Below are 26,263 nucleotides of genomic sequence, written 5' to 3' on the forward strand. Positions count from 1 at the left end.
CATCGCATACATCAAACATCCTACTACATTGGCATATGGAATTCGAGACATATAATCCTTTTCTTCATCTGTATTAGGACATAAACTGGAAGAAAGCTTGAAATGGGAAGCTAAAGGGACTGACACAGGCTTCACATTATTCATACCAAACCTCAAAAGTATTTTCTCAACATACTTCTGTTGTGATAGCCACAGCTTACCATGACTCCTGTCTCTGAAAATCTCCATGCCTAAAATCTGTCTTGCTGCTCCTAGATCTTTCATATCAAACGTCCTTTCCATCTGAGTCTTCAACCTGTTGATTTCTTCAATGCTTTTGCTTGCTAAAAGCATATCATCAACATACAACACTAAGATAATGAACATGCCATTATTTAACTGCTTAAAGTAAACACAATGATCATATTCACTTCTTACATATTTTTGACTCAACATGAAAGAATCAAACTTCTTATACCACTACCGAGGCGATTGCTTCAGGCCATATAATGACTTCTTGAGCCTGCAGACAAATTTCTCATTGCGATGCTGAACAAACCGTTCCGGTTGTTCCATATATATTTCCTCATCTAAGTCTCCATGTAGAAATGCAGTCTTAACATCTAATTGCTGCAACTCTAAATCAAGCAAAGCCACTAATGCTAACACAATTCTAATTGAAACAATTTTAACCACTGGTGAAAATATCTCATGAAAGTCTATGCCAGCTTTCTGAGAAAACCCTTTTGCAACCAGCCTTGCTTTGTACCTGTCTTCCGTATCATTCACACCCCGTTTCACCTTGAACACCCACTTGCATCCCACAGTTTTCCTGCCTTTGGGAAGTTCAACCAGATCCCATGTACCATTCTTACTTAAAGCCATCATTTCGTCCTTCATGGCTGCTTTCCACTTGTCACTATTTGAACCTTCTACAGCTTCCTGATAACACAAAGGTTCATCATCATTAGCGATCAAAGCAACTGAAGTAACATGATCATCATACCTTCTCGGAGGGCGTTTGATCCTTGTAGACCTCCTTAAGAATGTTTCTGGTGCTTCCATAATTGGCTGTCTATCATCTGTACGAACTTCTTCATGATCGCCACCTGAGACCTGTTCATGACCTCCATCTGAACCCTGTTCATAATCTGATTCTGAAACCTGTTCATGACTAGAATCTGAACTATGGTCATTATGACTATCATTAGATATGCTGTCAAACTGAATATGCTGGAAATCAGATACATCATCCTGTTTCAATCTACTATTTACATCTAATTGTACAAGAGAGGATTCATTAAACTTTACATCTCTGTTGATGATGATTTTGTGGGTAGTAGGATCCCACAATCTATATCCCTTTGTTCCATCACCATACCCAACAAAGATATACCTTTTAGACTTTGGATCTAGTTTAGTTCGCTGATGTTTAAGCACTAGAGCATATGCTTCACAACCAAACACTCTGAGTTTAGAATAATCACAAGGGTGTCCTTTCCATACCTCTTGCAGAACCTTGCAGCCTATCGTCGTTGAAGGAGATCGGTTTATCACATAACAAGCTGTTGCCACTGCTTCCGTCCACAACTCCTTTTGCAACCTGGCGTTACTCAGCATACACCTTGCTCTTTCTAGAAGAGTCTTGTTCATGCGTTCAGCAACTCCATTCTGCTGAGGAGTATAAACCGTGGTCTTATGTCTCTCGATCCCTGCATCCTTGCAATAGCTATCAAACTCCTTGGAGGAAAACTCACCACCATTGTCAGTTCTTAAACATTTTATAGTTCTACCAGTGCTGTTTTCTACCAATGCTCTAAATTGCTTGAAAACTGTAAAAACATTAGACTTCTTTTTCAACATGTAGACCCATACTTTCCGAGAAAAGTCATCAATAAACGACACAAAATACGATGAGCCACCATACGACGCTGTAGGGGCCGGACCCCAAACATCTGAATGAATATAATCAAGTATCCCTTTACTAGTATGTTTGCATGTTTTAAACTTTTGTTTACTTTGTTTTCCAAACAAGCAATGTTTACAGAAATCTAACTTTCCAGATCTTAGATTAGGAAGTAACTTGCGGTCAGCCAAAATTTTCAACCCTCGTTCGCTCATATGGCCCAACCTTTGATGCCATAGGCGAATGGAGCTACTGTCCTGTTCAGACACCGACACATGATCTGACCCAGTTCTACCTTCTAATTGAAAAAGATTTCCTACCTTCTTAGCCTTCATCACTAGTAAGATACCTTTATAGATTTTCATAACTCCACCTTGAATTACAGTTTTATATCCATTCGTATCCAGTGCTCCTAATGAAATTAGATTTTTTCTTAGATCTGGTACATGTCTGACATCAGTTAACATTTTGGTTGTGCCATCAAACATTTGTAATTGTACACTTCCTATTCCAACAATACTGCAAGTGACATCATTACCCATGTACACGACTCCATCATCAACTGATCTATATGTTTTAAACCAATCGTTATGAATACACATGTAGTTAGATGCCCCGGAATCTAACAACCAATGTTGATCCTGTTTTGAAATATTAACAGACAATACCTCATCACTCATACCTGAACCAGATACTGAACCTGTATCTGTGTTGTTGGCTTCCTTCTTTTCTGTCGAAGAGCCTTCTTTAGCAGCCTGCTTTCGCTTCCAGCAATCCTTTTTCAGATGTCCAGCCTTGCCACAATGCCAGCACTTCACCTTTGGCTTCTTTCCTTTGGACTTTGAGCGAGAGTCGCTATGCTTTCCCCCGGAGTGTCTCTCTCGTGAGCGACCTCTGGCCATCATTACCTCTGATGTAGAGGTGTCTGCATTCGACCTCTTCCTCGTCTCCTCAGCCAACAAGGCTCCAACAACATCGTCAAACTCAAGGATGTCTGATGTACTAAAGCTTATGGAAGTAACAAAGTGATCCCAGGATTCGGGCAATGAACACAATAGAGTTATTGCCTTATCCTCTGAATCAAATTTCACATCTAGACTGTCTAATTGCACCAGTAAGGTATTAAAAACATTCAGGTGATCAGCAATCGAGGTACCTTCTTTCATCCGCAAACCGTAAAGCTGTTGTTTTAGGAGAATCCGATTTGTCAAAGATTTCGTCATATAGAGCTTCTCAAGCTTCGACCACAGGCCTGCGGCGGTTTTCTCTGACACAATGTTGAACAGAACATCGTCCGCCAGACATAACCGAATTGCGCTCAGAGCTCTATCGTCCATCTCATCCCATTCATCCTCCGTCATGGAAGGAGGCCTTTTGTTTTTCCCCAACAGTGCTTTCGCCACACCTTGTTGAACCAGCAGATCGTGCATCTTTACCTTCCAGATCTCGAAATTATTTTTCCCATTAAATTCCTCTATTTCAAAACGGGCACTTTGAGTTTTGGCCATCTCGTATAAAAAACAAAGAATCTCCAATTTCAATTTAATAAAAAACAAAATTGAATCTCAATAAATGCCTGTGCCTCAGTTTACATTTAATCTCATTTAAAAAAAAAAATGTAAATCAAATTGGCGCTTGCTGATCAACAGAAGAACCGCGCCTTTGAAAAAACGCTCTAAGGAATGAAAAATTGGCGCGAGAATCTCACTCATATGCGTGCCAATCGGCCCATTAGCGCATTGGCGCTCTTAATTACTTCGTATCCGTGCTAATTTAATGGTTGGCGCACTTAATTGATTTATTGGCGCGACTGTTATTAATGAAACTCGCGCCAATCTGCAGCCCACCATATACATATAAAACACAGCGCATCTATATGCAATTTTTAAATATCAATGCGCCGTTTTTAAATATATATATATATCCACACAGTTTTAAAAAACCATATCCACGCATAACCATGCATTTTTTTTTTTCAACGTAATTGCATCTCCACCCAATTTACAAATATATATGTCCACGCAGTTTTTTAAAAAAAATACATACCCACGCTGATGTATATCCGCACCGATGTTAATATGTATCAACGCTGTTTGATACAAAAAACCATCTCCACGCAGTTTTTGTATACCAGATCCACGCCGGTTTTATAAATTGATTTCCACGCATGTGTCAATGCACGCCCTATCAATGCCACATCAACGAATACGCTAGGTTTTACGAATACGTTGTGGCAGCAAAGCAATCCAGCATTTTACGGTTCGGCAGCATCAAGAAGTAATGTGCTATATCAATGCACCGCCAGCACCAACAGCGTTTACACGCAGGTATACAGCTTCACTCAACCTGATACGCCCCTCCAACATGCGCTCTGATACCAATTGTTGGAGATCAGATGCACAGCAATACATAAATCATATACACAGCAAAAACAACAAGCACATAAAACACAAGAATTAACGTGGTTCACCCAGCCAATCTGGGCTACGTCCACACAAACTAAGGCATCGGCAATCTTATTAATCAATAAATAGGAGATTACATCAATTCTCTCACACTACACCCAGCTATCCGTATGACCACCTATTTTATAGCAAGGAGAATCTAACTGATTCTCACATCAAATTTAGGATGCATTAAATCTCTCCCAACAACCTGGAGATAATCCAGCAACAGATTTTCTATTGTTGTCACACACTTGGATTTTGCCTATTTTGACTAAAACAGAAAAATCTCAACAATCAACAAGAAAACATGTGATATGGTTGCCATATATTTATTAATATAGACACTAGGTTTAGAATTACATTTAGAAAATTTAGTATTAAGAAGAAAGTTATCTATTTTATCAAAAAAAAATCACTAGAATTTCTTAAGACCATAGAAAGATTTCTTAAGGTGGAACACGAGGCTAAAGTAATCTAAACATATCTAAGAGGTTGTTCATAAATTTCTTCCTAAAAATTTACATGCAAGAAAATACAATAAACATTCACTTGATTAACCTACCCTAAATGGAATCCACTTGGATATAATGGAAAATGTTTCATTATAATAAATAAATTCCTTGAAGAAAATCTATTGGCAACCAATTAGACTTCTATTTGATGCATAGTTATTTCCATGCACCCATTTACATCATGTCTACCTATTACAAGTTTTCTTCCTTTTTAAGAAGCTAAAAGATCCCAAATATCATTTTTCATTAAGAAATTATATTCTTGATTCATTTTTGCGTCCCACTTTAAATGGATAGAAGCTTTTGTAAATATTTGTCGATCATAGGTCTTTGACACTTGTGCCAAAATTTGGGAGCCCCACTCAAGTTGTAAATATATACAGTGTTCATGTATAGGAACATGTATTGTTTCTCATGTTAAACAAAACAATTTTGGAAGTGACGAGGCCATTCTAAATTAATATTAAGTGGAACCAACTAGGGAAAGGTGAGTAGGTCGAGGAGGATTTTCTCCTCATGATCACCATCCCAAGAAGAAACCAGTTCATAGATGTCAAAGATGGATTGTAGGCTTAAGATGGCACAATTGTCAAATTAGAGTTGCAAATCAAAAGTCATTCAGCAAGATTAGCATATCTTCTAACAATAATTTCATTGGAATTAGGTTGAAAAAATATATATCATTTTACATTTTTAGAATATCCAACAAAAAAAATTACTCATTTTTTCATTATAATGATTACTTCTTTTCATTAGCAACATCAGCACATGCTTCACTACCAAATACATCGAAGTGGTTTACATCTAATTTAATTTTACTTCATGCTTATTTCATTTTTATTTTTAAAATCTTTTGCGAAAATATGATTTATTATATAATTAGAACAATTAATGGATTTTGGCTAAAAATAAATATTTAATCCCATAAATTGGATCATACGATTTTCCATTTCCTATATCTAGTTATTTTAGATAAAAACACCATTTAGTTGTGACATATATGGAATAGTATGTTGCATTAGAATGTCCTGCATAATGCAATGAGTATTTTTTTTCCTTTAACATGTTCACTTCCATTATTTAGTGTTTTTAACCCCCAAGATTTCCCTCACGGTTTGAGGGAAATCCAATAGAATACTCTCCTGTCAATCAATCGACCTTTCAAAGCCCTTCACTTCGTGGTAATATTTGGTTTTTTTTTTCCAAAGGGTAATTTTATAATGTTTTTTTACTCCTGTGTATGCGGAATAGTTATCTAACTAAATCTTGATTGGCACCGAGGTTTTTGATCTAATTTAGGAGGAGAGCTCTTTGCTCTCTAGAGTTATTTTCTGTGTATTTTGTCATGAAATCCTAACTCTTATTTTTTTGGATTGCAAATCCATTATAGATTGGTCTAACAAAATGTTGCATTGAATTCCTGCAAATCCATTATAAATTGAGCAAACAATAAAGACACAATAAATTCATCAAACCGAAATACATGGAAATGCTGAATTAAAACCTACTCCAAGCTTTCAACTCTGTCTTCATTACTCACATCTATCAGTGACAAAATAAAGAAACAAATAACCTCTCAAAAAAAGTTGCAGCTCATATCAAACAATATCTTCTTCAAATAATTTGCCTCTAGTTCATTTCTACGATCTGCACACATTCTGATTTAATTGAATACACTTGCAAATGATTTAAAAACTGCTTGAGAAATATGTAATAGAAATTATCCAACACTGCATGTTAGAGCAATGATTAATCATCATAAGAACTGGTATTTTATCAAGTATAAAATTGTTTCTGGTTAAAGACAGGACGAACTAATAGTTTTTTGTTTCTGTTTTATTATATTTTCTTATTTCTAGACGAACTAATAGTTTCTCGTTTCTGTTTTATTGTACTTTCTAATTTTTATTAATATGAAAGCGTTTTGGAAAAAAAACCTCTTATATTTCGATAGTTGATAAATAAGAAAGGCTAGATAATTTTAATTTAAGGACAACTACATAAAACAATCCATCGCTGGAGCATTCAAATTTCTACCGCGCGCGTGTTTTGTTCTAAGCTAACAGTTTTTTACACCAATTGATGCCCTCGTTGGAAAAACAGCTCACATATTCGCATGTGGGACTAAAAACAGTACGGTCTAGTGTCACCCTGCTCATAACAAATGAGGAAGAAGGAAACTTTGAGATATTGCAAGGCCATAGAATTCACGAAATCTTTCATCTTCGAATTCGGCTCTGTAATCTGTTTTCTTTTCTTTTTTAACTCTTACTGAATTCAATGTTTATCAAAATGGCTGTAGATCACACTGACTTCCAATGGAGAATGCAGGTTCGAGGTATTTGCCTCCCAGTATCGCTTGGGTGATCAGTCTGTTGGCATGATCGGTCCAGTGAACTCCATCCCAAATGATATAAGAGGCCGGATCGGCGCAGGCTTCTGCCTTCACAACATTGCCATTGATAATCCCAGTGCTTCCGCACCAAATATTGGCATCATAATTATAATTTCCTCCCACTCCACAACAAGCTCTAGTGGTTTGATTGAACCCTGCATGCATTTACATCGGTGTTAGATCATAACACAATAAAAGGATCTATATACACAATAAAATGAACTATATTGATAAAGTTTGCAGTGCACACCATAGGTGGAAGGGTTAGTTATTAAGTCAAGGACCATGTTGTAATTATCAACATAGATGATATTTGCACCGTTGAGCTGCGTTCGCAGGTTTGAAAGACTTTGTCTGAGCAGATTGTTGTAGTATTGGACTGCATCGTTGAAGGAAATAGAGCAGCCATTCTTGTCAAAATCATTAGGGGCAAGAGAGAGCCAGAAGGGTTGGCAACCTTGAGGCCCAACGTTCTTTACTAAAATTGTCCTAGCGCCTTCATTGTATAGCTCCTGGATCCATTGCACAATCATCATGATATTTTACAATTAGTAGTTAAATTATGAGAAATATTAGTTTGAAATTATTAATCAAAAATTCTTTTATCAATCTGCCCAATCTATATATTGATATAATAATGAGATCAATAGTACCTGCACAGCAGCTGTAACAGATCTGGTCACGTTGGGAAGAAGGCTCTGCTTCAGCTGACTTGTACTCAAATTGAGATTTTTATACCCATAGCTGAAGTCATTGCCTCCTATTTCTATCATGTAAATTCCCTTCTCAAATGCATCTGCTCTTGGAAGAGAGATTTGAGAACCTATACCCAGAAAAGAAAAATGATACCAACCAAATGTTTCCATCTACATTAGATGCAACAATACTCTGCATAGGTGTTTGTTAGAATTTATAGTAAATTAGCCATGAAAATTGTCTTAATTACCTGATGTGCCAGACGTGACCTGCTGCTTGAATACCTTGAACTGATTGATCTGAACAACGAGAGAAATTGGAGCAATGAAGGAATTGATGTCATTGGCAGTTGCACCAGAAGCTGCAAAGTTGGCTCCCTGCCAATACTTAGAGCCCACACTCTGCATGTATGGACTCAGGTACGGTAGTCCCAGAGCAGTCGCTGTATTAGAATCAAAAAACATTATCATAAATTCATCAATGTTCGGTATACTGCGATCTGAAAATTGAAAATATACTTAAATATTGAATGCAGACTGTAATTAACAACACACCGAAGAAATCAATAGACAGGCGCCCGTCACTATAGCGATATACAGGTCTACCGAAGAAGGTTTGTCCATAGGGAGGATTCTCTGCAGCTTCGTGATACGGGAAAGCAAAGTGAATAGCGCCGGTATCAGAGGTCGAATCTCCGAAGTTAAATATTGCAGGAAAGTTGCAGCGGCAGTGACAAGGTATTGGCAGCAGGGATACCATCAGAATTAACCCATGTAAAAGCAATAATCGATGAGAGTAGCAGCGATCCATTCTGAAGAGTGAATACAAACGCAAGAACGATGTAAAATTCAATAGAAGGAAAGAAGAAAACGAACGATCAGAAAGCAAGGTCATGAGCCTTGAGGTTGACAGGCTGAGAGCTTGATACACAAGAATGACAAAAGATATAGTGACCCGAACTCTTGTAGATATTCTTCTTTATTGTGATGCATTTATAGAATTCCTTGGTAAATTTCAATGGTATGCACCGAGGCTTTGGGAGTCAAAGTAAAGGAAAATTTTAGGTAATCTGTTATAATAATAGTTTTATGATCAAATTGTCCATATGGGAGGAATAAACGGTATAATTTAGTAAGGTAAATCTATACCTACTATCAAACTTTACAATTTCTTTCAACGTGTGAACCAAATTTTGAGAAAATTAAATAGATAAAGAATTATAACTGCACTTTGGAAATAACATCTTATTGGAAATGTCACGACACCATCTTTAAAAACGAAATTTTATTGTTGGAAATTTCAGTACACAGAGGTTTGTGAGCTCTAACCCATTTATAAATCTTCTTATTTCACAAAATTTATTCTCATCTTAAATTTTAATACCACCTAATTATGAATATTTATAAAGGTAAAAGGAAAAAATTAAACTACACAGTGCCCTAACTGAAAACACAATTTAAATACCCCACATATCCAATGCCCCAATCCCCTCCAAACTTTCAACACTGGAACCCCAATCTTGAAACACGTGACCAGTATAAGCCTAAAAGGGCATCACATTGGATGCGAATGAGCCCCGGGTTTGTCGCAAACGAAGTTTTTTCTCTCTGGAAATAACAACTCAAGAAAGAAACATATGTTTACACGAAAATCCATGAAAATTTCAAAAAAATGTTTTACGTATTTTATTATGATATTATGTTTTGGGAACTTATTTTTATCTTAATATTTTTTAATATACTTTTTGAATTATTTAATCGAAAATTAGTATAATTTGCATTTTAATTTTGAATTTATCATATAACTAGGGACACATTTATCATATATCCTAACAGAGACAATATTTTAATGTGTTTTGGAAAAAATTTTGGGAAATTAACGTAAAGTAAAATAATTTTGGATTAATCTAAAAGAGGGGTGGAGAAATATGGAAAATAAATATTATTATAATAATTTTATATTAATTTTGGGTAAATTTAAAGTGATTAAATTTTTAAAAATGTAATTTTTTAAATGTGAATATTATTTGATTTGTATTGGTGTAGGATACTAAATTGGTATATGAAATCTCTTGTTTGTTGAATAAAAGGCCTAAGAGGTGTACATACTCTAACTCGCTCTAGATTTAAAATTATGAAGCACACTTTCCTACTTATGTTGTATAAATGTGAAACAATTGACAATAATTATATATATGCACAAGTGTGAGCTCCATATTGAACAAGGAATGAGTTATACATATCCCTCCTATTATAAATATCTTATATGTACAAGCATATAATCCATAAAAGTTATTTATGACTTGCACTATTTTTATTTTTTTTAATAAATTTTTTTTAGATGCAAGACATCTACTCCGTGCTAGCTCATGTCTCCTTCAAAATAAGATGTAAATAGATCATATCAACATCATTCGACTATATATATAATATTTGATATTCAAATATTTGATATAGTTGATATTAAAATATTTCATCCTAAGTCATGAAAAGTAAATATTTTATTTATTTCATCCAAGTCACTCATCAACTTCATGTTAAACAACAAAGAATTACACCTAGCTCATGATGGAATGTAAAATGTACAATATTTTGCTTGCAAATATTCTTTATATAAATTTAACGTAAAATCATTTTAATAGTGGTAGACATTGAATTTTTTTACTTGTAAGTTCAAAACCTTCTATTAATCATAAATGAAGGTACATTTTAAGTACAAAATGAATGGCTTTTAGTCTACGTAAGCTTATTAGATTGGAAACTAGAGTACATGCAAAATTATAGAGATTTCGTCCATTGATTCAAACAAACCTGAACAATTTTGCAAAATAGAAAATAGACCTATAAAACCTTGGTTTGACAACTAAATGCATATCACCGGTAGCTAATATGAGTATACTATCGAAAGAAACAAAAATATCGAGCATAACATAGCAAAGTAGTGTTAGAAATAATAATGATACAAATGGAGATGGTCAAGATGAAGTGGAGATACCAATGGGCATCAATTTCTCTAGAATCTCGAGGGGAGTTGGTCCCTTTCCTTATATGATAATCTTCCATGCATTCATCCAAGTCCTGAAAAAGAAATTGAATTTCCTCCATTATGAGGAGGAGTCATCCTTACTATCATTTATTTCAAGTAATACTTTCTTGAGAAAAGGTTTAATATGACAATATGGATCAAGAGTCTGCAAATAATGGTTTTTTCTTCCCTCAGAATTACCTAGCTTGAGGATCCATTTAAGGATTGTGGCAATAATCTAAAAGTTAGAGTGGTTCCCTAGACCTTGAATAATTTCCTACTCAGCATTCCTAATCTCATTTTGTATAGGCAAGGGGGTCTCTTGATGATGCAATCTTGCAAAAGAATGGGGTCAAGGGCTCGAGAGTGAGCTCTAACACCATTGTATCCACCCCTTCCACTTACTCCCTTCCAGGAAAAAGCTCTCTACCTAATCATAGGAGTAATAAGACAAAGAATCACTAGAGAGAGGAATGAAATGAAATAAAATGTTAGCTAGGGATGCAAAAAAGGAACTAACATAAGAGCAAGATGAGGTAGACTAGGAAAGAATAGGTAACCATATAGAGAAAACTCTCCCTTAAGCATAAGCCCAAAACATCAAACCTAAGGAGAAAACCAACTACATAGATAAATCCATAGCCATAAATATGAATTATTCACTAGAGAAGAGACAATTTAGCTTGAGGAATTAGGAAATGTTGAGCTCAGAAATCAACCTCCTAAGGAAATTATTAAAATAAGAGATATGGTTTTTAAAGAAAAAGAAAGGAACTTTTTTTTTTAAATTTTATTTTTGGCTTATTACCTTATAAGTTTACTCAAATGTCAAGGGTATATACCTTCATAATGTTAAATTAAATTCCGCATCCAACAATTACCCACTATGCATACTTTTGAGTAGACCCACACTAAAAAAAATGAAACTACATGAAAATACTCTATATTTTCAAATTTTTTTATGTTGGTCTACTCAGAAGTGTGCAGAGTGCATACTCATTGGATGTCGAATTTAATTCCATGTCCAAGATATCTACACTTGATATTTGAGTAAATCTTAAAGAACATAAGACAAATATACAATTAAAAAAAGTAGTTTCTTCCCTTTCCTCCAAAATATTTAGACTTGGGGATGACATTATCATCTTAAATCCTATTGTTCTTTTAAATATAGATCTTTTAGCACATTTTTTTTCTTTTGAGACCCACTTGACGTCAAAATTCCATTAATAGGAGGGGTATTCAGGGAGCAAAAGATCTTGGTCCTTCTCCTAGAAAAAAGCCACTCTATAGAGAAATAGAATTCCCAAAGACATAGATGGGTCAAAGGTAAACTTTCCCCAACATATAAAAAATAGGTTGTATGAGTAAAAAATAGATTAGAAAGGCTATATTAATAGTTCTTGTAATAACTCCATAGTACTCACAACTATCATGAAACACATCTAGAAGTGCCAAATACAATTAAGCCCAAGGTCCCTCACTCTTTGTGGCATCTACATGTAGTAAGTATGGTATTGAATTCACCTAAGTAGCACAATGGCATCCATCACACATTGATTCGTTGTGGGGGAGGATATAAACTACACCATTCTCCTCCATTATGTTGAGTGATAGTGAGTTGTCCCCTCATAAACATTGTACATCACCATTTATCACACCTTCCAAGGAGTCATAATCCTTAATGAGTAAAGCATAGGAATCCTATTGATGAAAATTATAGGAAGGATAGGCCATTTCTCTACCAATATTATGTCTAGAATTTCACAACCAACATTGGTAAGGCAAACTTCCCCGTTGTATGTTGATTTGTGCACATGGGATGTAAAGATCATGTTGAGCCAAGAGATGAGAGAGATAATGTGTAATAAATATTTTTCCAAATTCTAGATAATGGAGGGTTTTCTAGGACTGAACCCATTCATTATGTGTTTGAAAATTTTAACTACCATCTGAAATTCCCCTTCAATGACAAGTTCGGGGAAAACCTATTGAGAAGCATGGATGAGACTCATCTCAAGAGGAAAAAAATTAGTTGTGTAACTGGTGTCATGTCCCATGGATCCCATATAATAAAAGGGCACCTACCCACCATTTTTGTGAAAGAAACCCCCAATACATGCTTTCCCTAGATTTATTTTCCAAGTGGAATGCAAATTTTGCTTGAAAAGGATGTGGGGGAGGAGACTAGATAGATGGACCGTGAGAAGCTAAAATTACAGGTGGGGAACAAGAGGATACATGAACTAGTGACAGGAAGAGATTGCAAAAAATGTGATGCTTAGGTGTGAGATTTAATCATCCTAAGATCAAGGCCAGATAAATACCATTTCCTTTATAAAACATAGACTTTTTTTTCCAATACATCACCACCCAAGGAGCTTTGATCTCAAAATATTTTAAATTTCCTTTCCTTAAAAAAAACGAGAGAACAATGTAGGTTTGAACCCTATACAATTAATTACTGCAAATAAATTATTAACAAAATAGAAAAAATGCAATGACAAACACACACATAAACACAGGTATTTTATCATGGAAACTAAAAACTAGGAACACCAACCAATTTTTTCAAGATGTATTCTTTTTTACAATGTTAAAATACAACATATATGTCCTATGACATCCATAAATTTCTAATAATCTACCTTGGATTAGAATAAAACCATAGCTCCTTACCTAAAATTCAAAACCATGAAAAAAAGCACCATGGACCAAAAAATCACTTTTAGCTAAATTGTATGCCAAAAATAGCCAAAACATATACAAAAATATTGCCCAATTTTTTTTGGGACGGTGCTTCCCCCAAATTCTTGCACATGGGGACTTCCCCCCCTTGTTATGCATGTAATAGTCTACAATACGTGGGGATATTTCACTGGACAATTTGTCACATCAAATCTGATAATATTATATTAAAAAATCTAATATTCTACACTATTACAACTTTATATAATTTCTAGATCTATAAAATTAACTGTAATTAGTGCATGCATGTAAAAGTAAATCAAGAAGAGAAGTAGAGAACAAAAAAATAATCTCTCACACACATAATACACAATATATGCTCTCTGGGAAACCCTTTTGGGAGAAAACCCAACTGGAAGGTGAGGAAACTTTGCTCTCTTTATGTATCTGGAAATATGGTTGTAGATACAAACAAGTAATGTTTATGGCCCGTAGGCTGCTATAGTCAATAGATCCTATATGTGTGTTATACCTCCTATCTCTCCTGGCTATCTTTTCTCAACTATGGAACAAAATTCTCTCGAAAGAATGGAATGCCTCTTCCTCCTAGTGGCCCGGTTATAACACAAACCAATAGCCTACTAGTGGTTAAGTTTGACCACATCAACTCTTAACTAGAGTTATAAAATAGAATCGTCTCGAGTCTTTACATCACAAACACATGTCTAGCCCCTTTTCCATGAATAATGGGGGCTGACACAACATCCTTCTAAACTATACGTGTGAAAACAATAACGTCAACTTCTGAGTGGTATAACTTTTGCATACAGACTTCGATTGATGTGATTCTTGTGTTGTTGGAAAGTTTTTTATGTGTAGAATAGAATGAAAAGTTGTGGCACTTAAGAGACAAAGTTTTGCCCACAAAAATTGTCATTTGATGCCTCAAAACGATCCCAGAAGACCTCAGACCCCGTTTTGCCAAACTGGATCCCACCAGTAAAAATGGTCCCGTGATATAATTCCTCCACTTTTTCCACTCCAAATGCATAAATATGGATGAAAAACAATATAATGGTTGAATTCTGATCACACTTCCCCATTTTTGGAGGATTTTGGTTCCCAAAAGATTTTACCGAATGAGGTGATGAAATTTCTCCTCCACCTTCTCTCTGGTGTACCATTTAGCTTTGCCTGGAAGTTGTCCCTTCAACCCAATATGCCAAAGGTCTTGTTGCCTTTGTCTTGTAATTCTGGACCTCTTCTGCAAAATTGTATCTTCTGTCAACTCTACTTGAGCGTCTAGTTCCTAATCCTACACAAAAGGTAGGACCTGTTCCTCTTCCTCATCTAGCATGGAAGGCTCATAGAGTTTCAAATTCTCCACATTTATAACTGAGTAAATGTGCATATATGGTGGTAAACTGAGTTGATAGGCATTATCACCCACCTTTTCCATTATCTCAAAGGGACCGTATCTGAGAGCCTTAATTTTATTACGAGGTCGATGCAGCCTCTCCTTGTTCAACTGTCACCATACTCTATCTCCTACCTTGAATTATTTCTATGTTTTGTGTTGATCATGTCTGGCCTTATGCTTCTCCTACGACTTCTACAGTGTTTCCTATACCTACATATGGATAACCCTGATCTTATCTATAAAATTTTCAGCCCTCAAAGCATCTCCTATTAGGTCTTCCGTCACTCCTCCTTGTTGCCCATATGAAATATCCAAAGGTGAAGGTGAAAATATCCAAAACAAGTTTCAAATGAAGACTTTCCTATAGAAGTGTGGACTGCTCTGTTATAAGAATGTTGTATATATACCAGATTTTCATCACAGGCCTTTGGATGCTTCTGGTTGTAACCCCTCAGATGTTGCACCAAAGTCATGTTGACTACTTCTATATGCCCATCTGTCTGTGGATGGAATGTTGTAGATCTCTTCAACCTTGTGCCCATATTCTCCCACAATGTGGTCCAGACTGCACTGAAAAATCTTGTATCCCTGTCTAAAATGATGCTCCTTGGTATCCCAAAGTGTACTAGACCTGTCCAAAGAACAAGTTTTATTCTTATTTTTTGCTGATGATCCTTTTACAGGGCATTAGAACACACATCTTGTTGAACCTGTCAACTACCATGAACAGGTAGTCATGTCCCTTCCTAGTTGTTGGTAAACCTCCCACAAAGTCCATGGAAATGCTTTCCCAAGGACGACTAGGTACAGGTAAGGGATAATACATACCCTGTTTCCTGTTGCTAGGCTTGTTTATATAACAAAGCATATATCCTCTTATGAACCTAGCTACTTTTTCTTGCATCTTGGGCTAATACCTCTACAAGTTAGCCACAGTCTTCTCTACACCAAAGTGCCCTACAACCTTGGAGGTGTGAGCCTCTCTAATCAACTACGAGCAATCACCTTTAGGAACACATAGCTTATCAAGCCTATATAGTAACCCATCCTACAGATGGTAGTCAACGGTGTTGTCACCATCGTGCACATGACTCTGACTGTGTAACTGTTGATACACCTCATTGAAGTCCTCATCTTATGAATATGCCTCTTTGTATGTATCATGGGTGAATGGCTCCATGTGCATAAGAGACCCCAAAGCTATAATATTTAATGTGGGTGGTCTTGAAAGCATATCAACCAACTTGTTTGTGTTTCCCTTCTTATACTTGATCCCCAAATGAAACTACTGTAAAATCCCCATCCACTTATAATGCCAGGTCTTTTGTAGCTTATTCTAGACCTATAGGTACTATAACAACTAGTGATCCATGTGGAATATTGTCTCCTTTCCCATCAGATAGTGATTCCACTTCTCCATATATTACACCATGGCATAGAGATCCTTATCATAGGTAGGGTAGTTAAGAACTACCCCATGAAATAATTCATAAGTGTAGCAAACAGGTCTTCCTCCTTTCATCAAGACAACTCCCATAGCATACCAACTCACATCTGTCTCCACTTCAAAGGGTCATTGCAAGTTTGGTAATGCTAGAACTGGAGCTTCACTAAACTCCTTATTTAACTCATCCAAAGCCTTCAGTGGACCTTTTCCCCACTGGAGACTCTCGCCACTTGCTATTATGGCATGGAGTGGTGCCGCTACCACTAAAAACGAGGCTATGAATTTCCTCAGGTACTCTTTTTCTCCATTGAAACTCCTAACCTCAATAATATTAGTAAGTGCTGACCATTTCATGATGGCCTCCATCTTGGAAGGATTTATCTTCAATTCTCCTCAACCAATCACAAATACCAAATACACTAAGGATTGCTATGAAAACTCACACTTCTTGACATTTTCTAGTAGTTGGTGCTTCTTCAATGTTTCCAGCACCTACGCCAAATGCGAAATATGCTCCTCCCAGCTAGCACTATATAGTACGAGTATGTTATCCAAATAGACAATAACAAATGAATCTATAAAAGGGGGTAGTACATCATTCATCAATGTCATAAATGTAGCTCGTGCATTACATAGGCCAAATGGCATAAATAACCACTCATACAAACCTTTCCTATTTTTGAAGGCGATCTTCCATGTATCTTCTTCTTTGACTCGAACCTGGTGATATCCAGACTTCAAGTCCAGCTTGGTGAAATACTATGCTTGCTGCAAATGATCTAGCAGATCATCTATCCTGGGTAGGGAGTATCTTTTCTTGAGCGTGATTTTATTCAATGCCCTGTAATATATACACATTCGCCAAGTCCCATCCTTCTTTGGCACAATGATGATGGGTGACCCACATGGTGATGTACTTGGTCGAATGACACCCTGCTCTAGTAGCTGCTGAAACTGTTTCATCACCTCACTTGCTTCTATAACAAACTATCTGTAAAGTCCAATATTTGTCAATGGGGAGTCTGTAAATAGCAAGACCTCGTACTTCAGTTCTCTCTTAGGGGGTATCCCTTTAGGCTCTCAGAACATGTCCTTGTATGTCTGTAACAACTCCTTCAATTGTTGTTTTTGTTTCTTAGTACACCACTCTAGGGATGCCTTGCCTCTTATTATCTCCTATATGGACTAGTTTTCTCTTAAAAATAATAAGACATACTTCTTGTTGGAACTGATCAATTTCTTGGCTTGGTTTGCACTTACTAGTGAAATTTTTTACTTGCCTTTGTGTGCATTGATGATGAATGATTTTTCATCCTTGATGAGATAGTATTGGTACCAAATCTAATTTTACACTGTTTTGTTACCTTTAGCTTTGAATCCTTATGTACCCATCCCAATGGATATGGATTTGGATGACGACAAACTTCCAGCCCCAAATTCTTGACCAGATCTACTACAATAAGATTTTCATGCGATCCTGAGTCAAAGAGAGCATCAATATTCATCTTCTTGACATGCATTGTTACATGGAAGAATTTGGTCATTACTTTCTCTTCTTGTTGCTGAGGATACTCAGATTCACCTCCTTCTGCACTAACATACAAACAGTTTTCTCATCCCTGTCCGAGCTTCTTTCAAGTTGGTCACTTGAATCAGTGGCCATGAGATTTTTCTTCTTATTATCTTTCTTCTTGTTCCTTGGGTTTAGCTATGGATGCAATTTCCAACACATCTCCTCTGTATGGCGATCAACGTTGCACTAGTTGTAGTCATTACTAGAATCTTTTCACTGGTGTGTTGTGGCTATCATCTTTTTATCATTTCCCCCCTTTTCTTCTTCTTCCCCTCCTTCTAAGCATCTTATTGCTCCTTTTGCTTTGATCCACTGATTGCGCTCTTTTTAGGCCTATGTTCTCCAGGTATTGTGCCTATACACAAGCCTCATCCATCGTTTTGGGCTTGAACAACATCACTTGCTCACACATATGGCAGTGCAAACCCCCAAAATACTTGAGGAGTACATCTGGGTTCTTTGGGGAGATACCCAACATTATAGCCATCTTTCTTAATTCTGTGGTGTACTCCTGCATGCTTTGGCCCGGTTTTCGCCTGAAGTAATGCCGCTGGATCCACTGGTCTTCCATGTATCCAACAGGATAAAACTATAACTTTATGATGATTTTGAAATCCTCCCACTTAGTCATTAGAGGTTCTCCCTACAACCTTAGGGTTTCTTTGTGGCTCTCCCACCAAGTCAGTGCATGGCACTCTAGTTTTAGCCACACAAATGAAATGTTCTACCCTTCCTCAATCTGATGGACACAGAAATAAACTTCCAATTGTTGCAATCAGTGGTTCAACTTCAGAGCGCCGAGCTTGTCGTGATATGGCTTGATATCAAATTTTTCTTCCGCTTTAAACAGGTATTGGTTCATGGAACTTGAACTGGGTTGATATTTTTTGGGTTATTTCTTCGTCTAGTTCTTTGCATATTCTTGATCTCTCGCTACCCTTCTGATTTGTCCTCTACATTCAAACCCCTTTCTTCTCCAAGTATCCCCATCTTATTTCTTAGGTCTACAATGAATAGGTTAACCTTGCGATTTATATCTGCGACTTGTTCTTTGAGCCGTGAAAACCTCACCTCTGCATAATCACAAGGTTTGTTTACAGATTCATCACCCATGATTAGGGTTTTATGATTTTCAGCCCCGCTGATCTATATCCCTGCATGTTAAGTTTAGGTATGTTCTATGCTAGAGAAATTTATTTTATTTTTCCAATATCTTTTCCAAATTAGCAATCACATCAGCATTAAAGTAAACTACAGATAGAACATAAATATAAATTGCAGAAGACAAGCCAAGACAAGAGGACACAAGATGTGGTGCCAGCCAAGGACAAACCCCAATTATGGGAAACCCTTGATCAATTCTTCTTTTATGTTCTTCAAAGTTCAGCAAAGAGAGAGACAGAACATTTACAACAGAGGTCAACATTTTGACTTATCTAGATCTGAGCATAGATCATCTCCTATAACGATGATACCTGAGATCAGTTGAAGACATTCTGCTTCAACTGATTCTCCAAGGTGATGGATTCACCCATTTCATCCATTTACCACACCTTACCGTGTAGCACCATCTCATCTACTTTCATCATCATGTTGCCCATTATTCTGCATCTTCCATCATTATGCAGCCCTATTCATCATCATGCTGCTCATGCCCATTATGTTGCATCATACATCATCAGCTGTCTCATCCATCAGCATGCAGTCTCATTGATGTCGCCTCATACATCAGCATGCAATCTCATTATCTGATCATGCTGCCCTTTAGATGTTATGAAACCAACTCACAAAAAGATAGAAAGGATAGTTGAACGCCTTAGAATTCAGCCTCTTCAAGGAGGCAACCTCCTTTACATTACACAAACGAAAAATTCTTGGATGATACAAATGAAAATACCTCCTTTCTTTATATAGGAGTCTAAGGGATCATAATATAATTAGAGCCGACATAACAATAATAATGTAAGGGCATAATAATAACAATAGTGGGCTTCTATGGGGCACAATAGTAACAATATGGGGACTACATGGGTATAAAAATATAATAAGGGGGTTGTACTAATAACAATAAGGGGTTACACTAGTAGTATAGGGGCCTAACATTAGATCATCGTGATCATGCTGCCCTTTACATGATAACGCAGTTCCATTATTGATCATGCTTATATACATATATATGATGCTTGTCACTTTTCTTTGAAATATGTTGAGACTGCTGTATGCTAAGGATCTCTTCATTGAACCCTTATCTCATCATTGAGTCATAGCTGGTTGTTTATGCTGATTTAGTTTAGCTGTTTCTGAACCTATCCGAGGACGTAGCCAAATCTTATATCTATCGCACATAAAATGCGGATTCATTTTATTTATGATGTATAACTGCGTATATGACTGCAAGGATGTTCATTGCTTGCTCAGTGTATAGGGCTTCCATAACTGTGTGTAACTACATGGATCTCCCTCCTGTGCATACATATATTGCTCAGCGTATATATATATATTATATATATCTTCATTTCCAGCATATATATATATATATATATATATATATATATATATATCTATATATATATATATATATATATATATATATATATATATATATATATATATATATATATATATATATATTTATATATATATATATATATATATATATATATATATATATATATATATATATATATATATATATATATATATATATTTCCACTGCCTGCGTATATATATATTGCCATTGCCTGCGAATATATATATCTTGCTGCGTTGTATTATTGCCTGCGGCTCTGCGTGCTTGTTATCACTGCGGCTGCATATTGACTGCGGCTTTACTTCACCTTTAATGCAGCTACCCTCTGCGGCTTTATCACCATGACTGTGCATTGATTGCGGCTTCATGTATTGACCCGATACATAGATTACGTTGCGTCCATATGGAGTCTGACTGCGTGTAAGGATCTCTGCCCTGTGTATAATTAGGGCATCACGTTGACTGTACAGCATAACCATGAACAACATACAAGTGTGACTCCATGAACAACATACAAGTGTGTCTCCATGAACAGCGTATTAGGCCTCTCATGAACAACGAGTTAGAGCATCACTTTTACTGTGTATAGATGTCTTCATGACTGCATTAGATTAGGGCATCATCTATAGCTAGGCCAACATATTCTTTTTGTGTCTCTCCTTCTCCAGAAACCCAAGAGGTGGAGAGGAGGAGATCACGTCAATAATGTATGTCCAAAATGACTTCATGTCCTCACATAGTTACACTAAAAATGTAGATGATGAATAGTCATGTCTATTGGGCTTCTGAGCCTACTCAAATTTCTGGTCGGCTTGATAATAATTCCATAATCAAAATAAATTCATATCTTGATGAATACTTATTAGAATTGAATGATCTTTAGATCAATCCTACACCTATCAATGAGAGGGATCCAATAAAAATATTATCTACCACAAATAAGATGACCCACATGGAGTTTGGCCCTAATTGCCAATTTTAACACTCCCTCTCATCTAAGGAGAACTCCATCCGATGATCCATATGTACGACTGTACTATCTCTGCCATCAGTGCCCTGCACTACTCTACCCATCTTTACTCAGCTATGTTGGCTATGCTCTGCTCTGCTCAGCTCTGATAGCTCTGTTTTTCTCGGCTCAGCTCCGTTGGCTCTACTCTACTCTTCTTAGCTCTATTGGCTCTGCTTTGCTTTACTCAGCTCTCCTGGCTCTGCTCTGCTCAACTTAGCTCTGCTAAACTATGAAGAAGAAGAATTGATCAAGAATGAGTCATACCATTCTCCGCTGACCCAAAGTCAGTCTCATAGTGCGTACTACTGGTCCCAGACCAGTCTCAACCGACCCAAAGTCAGCGTCATAGTGGGTACCACTCCTACCACTGGTCCCAGACTAGTATCATCAGTCTCAGACTGTGTACCACTGATCCCAGACTAGTCTCAACTGACCAGAAGTCAGCGTCATAGTATGTACCACTCTCACTGGTCCCAGACCAGTCCTACAATGAACTAAAGTCAATCTCAGAGCATGTACCACTAGTCCCAGACTAGTCCCAACTGATCCGAAGTCACCGTCATAGTACGTACACTCTCACTAGTCCCAGACTAGTCCTACACTGACCTGGAGTCAGTCTCAGAGTATGTAATATTGGTCCCAGACCAGTCTTAACTGACCTGAAGTTAGCGTCATAGTATGTACCACTCTCACTAGTCCCAGACCAGTCCTACACTAACCCAAAGTCAGTCTTAGAGTATGTACCACTAGTCCCAGACCAGTCTCAACCGACTTGAAGTCAGCGTCATAGTAGGTAAAACTCCTACAACTGGTCCCAGACTAGTATAATTGATCCCAGATCAATGAAGGTCATCCTAGCATAGGGAGTGCGGTAGATACAATAATGCGTCCATCGGTACTACTATGGTCCCTATCCTCGTTTCCCTGCTCATTGATTAGACGAGAGGTACTTCCCATGAGTCCCAGACTGCATGGGTAGGATGCCTCGACAGGAGAACTTAATCAATCATGTCCTCACAGGAGAACTAATCATCCTGTTACATAATCGCCATGGAGAACACATCGTCCATGCCTCACAAGAGAACTAATCATCCTGCTACATAATCGTCATGGAGAACACATCATCCAAACCTCATAGTAGAACTAATCATCCTGCTACATAATCGTCATGGAGAACACATCATCCAGACCTCACAAGAGAACTAATCATCCTGCTACATAATCGTCACGGAGAACACATCATCCCGACCTCATAGGAGAACTAATTATCCTGCTACATAATCGTCATGGAGAACACATCATCTAGACCTCACAGGAGAACAAATTATCCTGCTGCATAGTGGTATCCAAACAGCTCACTAAAGAGATTTCGTAACCAAACTGCCTCTCAGGTAGCCATGCTAGCAGCAATATACTTTGCCTCGGCGGTGCTCAAAGCCACTGACTTCTACCTCCTACTCAACCAAGATATCGAAGCAGATCCCAAGGAGAACCAGCACTGAGAAGTGCACTAGTGATCCTCCACACTGTCTGCCCACTCAACATTTGAAATATTTCAGCAGTTTATCTCAATCCATGAGAGATTGTGCCCTGAAGATGTCTCAGAATATTCTAAGCACCAATCCAATGAAGCTCAACCAAATATGAGCTCAGCATACTAATTTCAAAACATATGTCCGGATGGAGGTTCACTAAGAACATCAACATAAATGAGTTTATGAAACTTAGAGGCATTTCTCAAATCTGGTTCGACATCACTACCATGTAACTTCTGAAAGTTAAGATCCTCGAGGTAGTCACACAAGCTTGCAATTTATCTTTCCACATTCAGAATCCAACTCCCTTTGTCTCCTTCAAATGAGAGGGTCTGCACCTATAAGACATAGGCGCCGGTATGAGAGGTCTATCATCCACAACCTTTGAGTAATGGTTTGGATCAGTTTCACTCCTAGTGAATCTCAGCTTCATCAGACAGCTATCAATGCTCTCATACTACGCCCGAGGTGTTTTGCTTCAATCCATAGAGGGCTTTCTTTCACCTGTATACATGATATTCCCGATTATGAATCTCAAACTCCTCAGGTTGTTCCAAACCTGTGGACCTGTTGCATGAGGGGAATGGTCCCCCTCGTAATATTTTCCTTTGGTACATTTCAAACATGTACCTTCATTCTTTTTGAATTCAAGTATTATTTTCACGATCTAACTTACAAACCTTCAGTGTTGTGTCAATGGACATGGTTCCCAGTGGACTTCCTGCAACTTGATACAACCCTAAACTCAAAAAGATATTTGAAAAATCTATTTTCAAACACGTACCTTTCCATCGATGAGTGCCACCCTAAACCTTTGACTTCCATTGCTGAAATGGACACCAAGTTCTTCTTGCGATTAGGTACATAATTTTTTTTCTATAAATGAATCAAGTTACTCTCGTCCAATTGAGGGATAACATTCCCAACATCCTTTCCAGGATAGGTGGAATCAGCTCCAAGTATAATTCCACCCATCTCTACCAAATTAGAGAGTGTACCCATCTATCTGATGAAGAGCTTGGAGTTCCTTGGTTTCTCTGAAGAGTCAGCTGTGTCCTTGATGACCCACATCTCTACCATTCAGACATTCCTTCGCATACGGGCCAAACTTATTGTAACCAAGGCATCTGCATTTCCTTCCATCCTTAGATCCAAACTTCCCAATGAAGTGATATTTAGGTAGGCCATCAGAAATTTCCGCTACGCTAGTCTGATAATATTCTCTGCTTCGACTTCACCCTGGATGAATTATGAGGAACCCATTGGTCCTTTTGTCTTGTCCCAACTATCTTCACCTCAACTCTGATACCATGTTAAGTTTAGGTATGTTCTATGCTAGGGCGATTTATTTTAATTTTCCAATATCTTTTCCAAATTAGAAATCACATCAGCATTAAAGTAAACTGCAAATAGAACATAAATATAAATCGCATAAGACAAGCCAAGACAAGAGGATAGAAGATGTGGTGCTAGCCAGGGAAAAACCCCAATGTGGGGAAACCTTTGATCAATTCTTCTTTCATGTTCTTCAAAGTTTAGTAGAGAGAGATAGAGTACATTTACAATAGAAGTCAACATTTTGACTTATCTAGATCTGAGCATAGATCATCTCTTATAACGATGATACCTGAGATCAGTGGAAGATATTATACTTCAACTGATTCTCCAAGGTGATGGCTTCACCTATCCATTTCATCCATTTACCACACCTTACTGTGTAGCACCATCTCATCAGCTTTCATCATCATGTTGCCCATTATTATGCATCTTCCATCATTATGCATCCCTATTCATCATCATGCTACTCATGCCCATTATGCTGCATCATACATCATCAGTTGTCTCATCCCTCAACATGCAATCTCATTGATGCTGCCTCATACATTAGCATGCAGTCTCATTGTCTGATCATGCTACCCTTTAGATCATCGTGATCATGCAACCCTTTACATCATAATGTAGTTCCATTATTGATCATGCTTATATACATATATATGATGCTTGTCACTGTTCTTTGAAACATGTTGAGACTATCGTATACTACAAATCTCTTCATTGAACCCTTATCTCATCATGGATTCATAGCTGGTTGTTTATGCCGATTTAGTTTAGCGAATTCTTAACCTATCCGAGGACACGGCCAAACCCTAGAACTATCCCACATAAAATGAGGATTCATTTTCTTTATGACGTATATATATATATATATATATATATATATATCTGCGTAAATGATTGCATGGATGTTCATTGCCTGCTCAGCGTATAGGGTTTCCATATCTATGCGTAACTGCATGGATATCCCTCCTGTGCATACATATATTGCTTAGTATATATATATATCTTCATTTCCAACATATATATATATATATATATATATATATATATATATATATATAGATAGATATATATATATTTCCAATGCCTGCATATATATATATATATATATTTCTATATATATATATATATATATATATATATATATATATATTGCCATTGCCTATGAATATATATATCTTGTTGCGTTGTATTATTGCCTGCGGCTCTGCATGCTTGTTATCACTGCGGCTACATATTGATTGTGGCTTTACTTCACCTTTAATGCAGCTACCCTCTGCGGCTTTATCACCATGATTGTGCATTGATTGCGGCTTCATGTATTGACACGATACATAGATTACACTACATCTATATGGAGTCTAACTGTGTGTAAGGATCTTTGCCCTGTGTAATTTGGGCATCACGTTGACTGTACAACGTAACCATGAACAACATATAAGTGTGACTCCATGAATAGCGTAACCATGAACAGCATATAAGTGTGTCTCCATGAACAACGTATTAGGCCTCTCCTGAGCAACGAGTTATAGTATCACTTTTACTATGTATAGATGTATTCATGACTGCGCTAGATTAGGGCATCTGTAGCTAGGCCAGCGTATTATTTTTGTGTCTCTCCTTCCCCAAAAACCCAAGACGTGGAGAGGAGGAGATCACATCAATAATGTATGTCCAAAATGACTTAAAGTCCTCACATATTTATACTAAAATCATAGATGATGAATAGTCACGTCTATTGGGCTTCTGAGCCTACTCAAA

General features: G+C 37.0%; 1 protein-coding gene across 1 annotated transcript; it reads right to left on the reverse strand.

Annotated features, from left to right (window-relative positions):
• Positions 1–7,131: 7,131 nt before the first annotated feature.
• On the reverse strand, positions 7,132–8,745 carry LOC149260437 (GDSL esterase/lipase At4g01130-like). The gene is made up of 5 exons (XM_089459061.1): positions 8,490–8,745; positions 8,186–8,377; positions 7,893–8,062; positions 7,490–7,751; positions 7,132–7,394 (listed from the first exon to the last, which is right to left on the reverse strand). The coding sequence occupies exons 1-5, from the start codon at positions 8,743–8,745 to the stop codon at positions 7,132–7,134; spliced, it is 1,143 nt and encodes a 380-aa protein (XP_089315187.1).
• Between the last annotated feature and the right edge of the window lie 17,518 nt (positions 8,746–26,263).

The sequence above is a fragment of the Pinus tabuliformis genome, chromosome 6, assembly GCF_031772625.1.
Source record: "Pinus tabuliformis cultivar Carrire ecotype Pingquan chromosome 6, CPIR1, whole genome shotgun sequence".
NCBI classification, from domain to species: Eukaryota; Viridiplantae; Streptophyta; class Pinopsida; order Pinales; family Pinaceae; genus Pinus; species Pinus tabuliformis.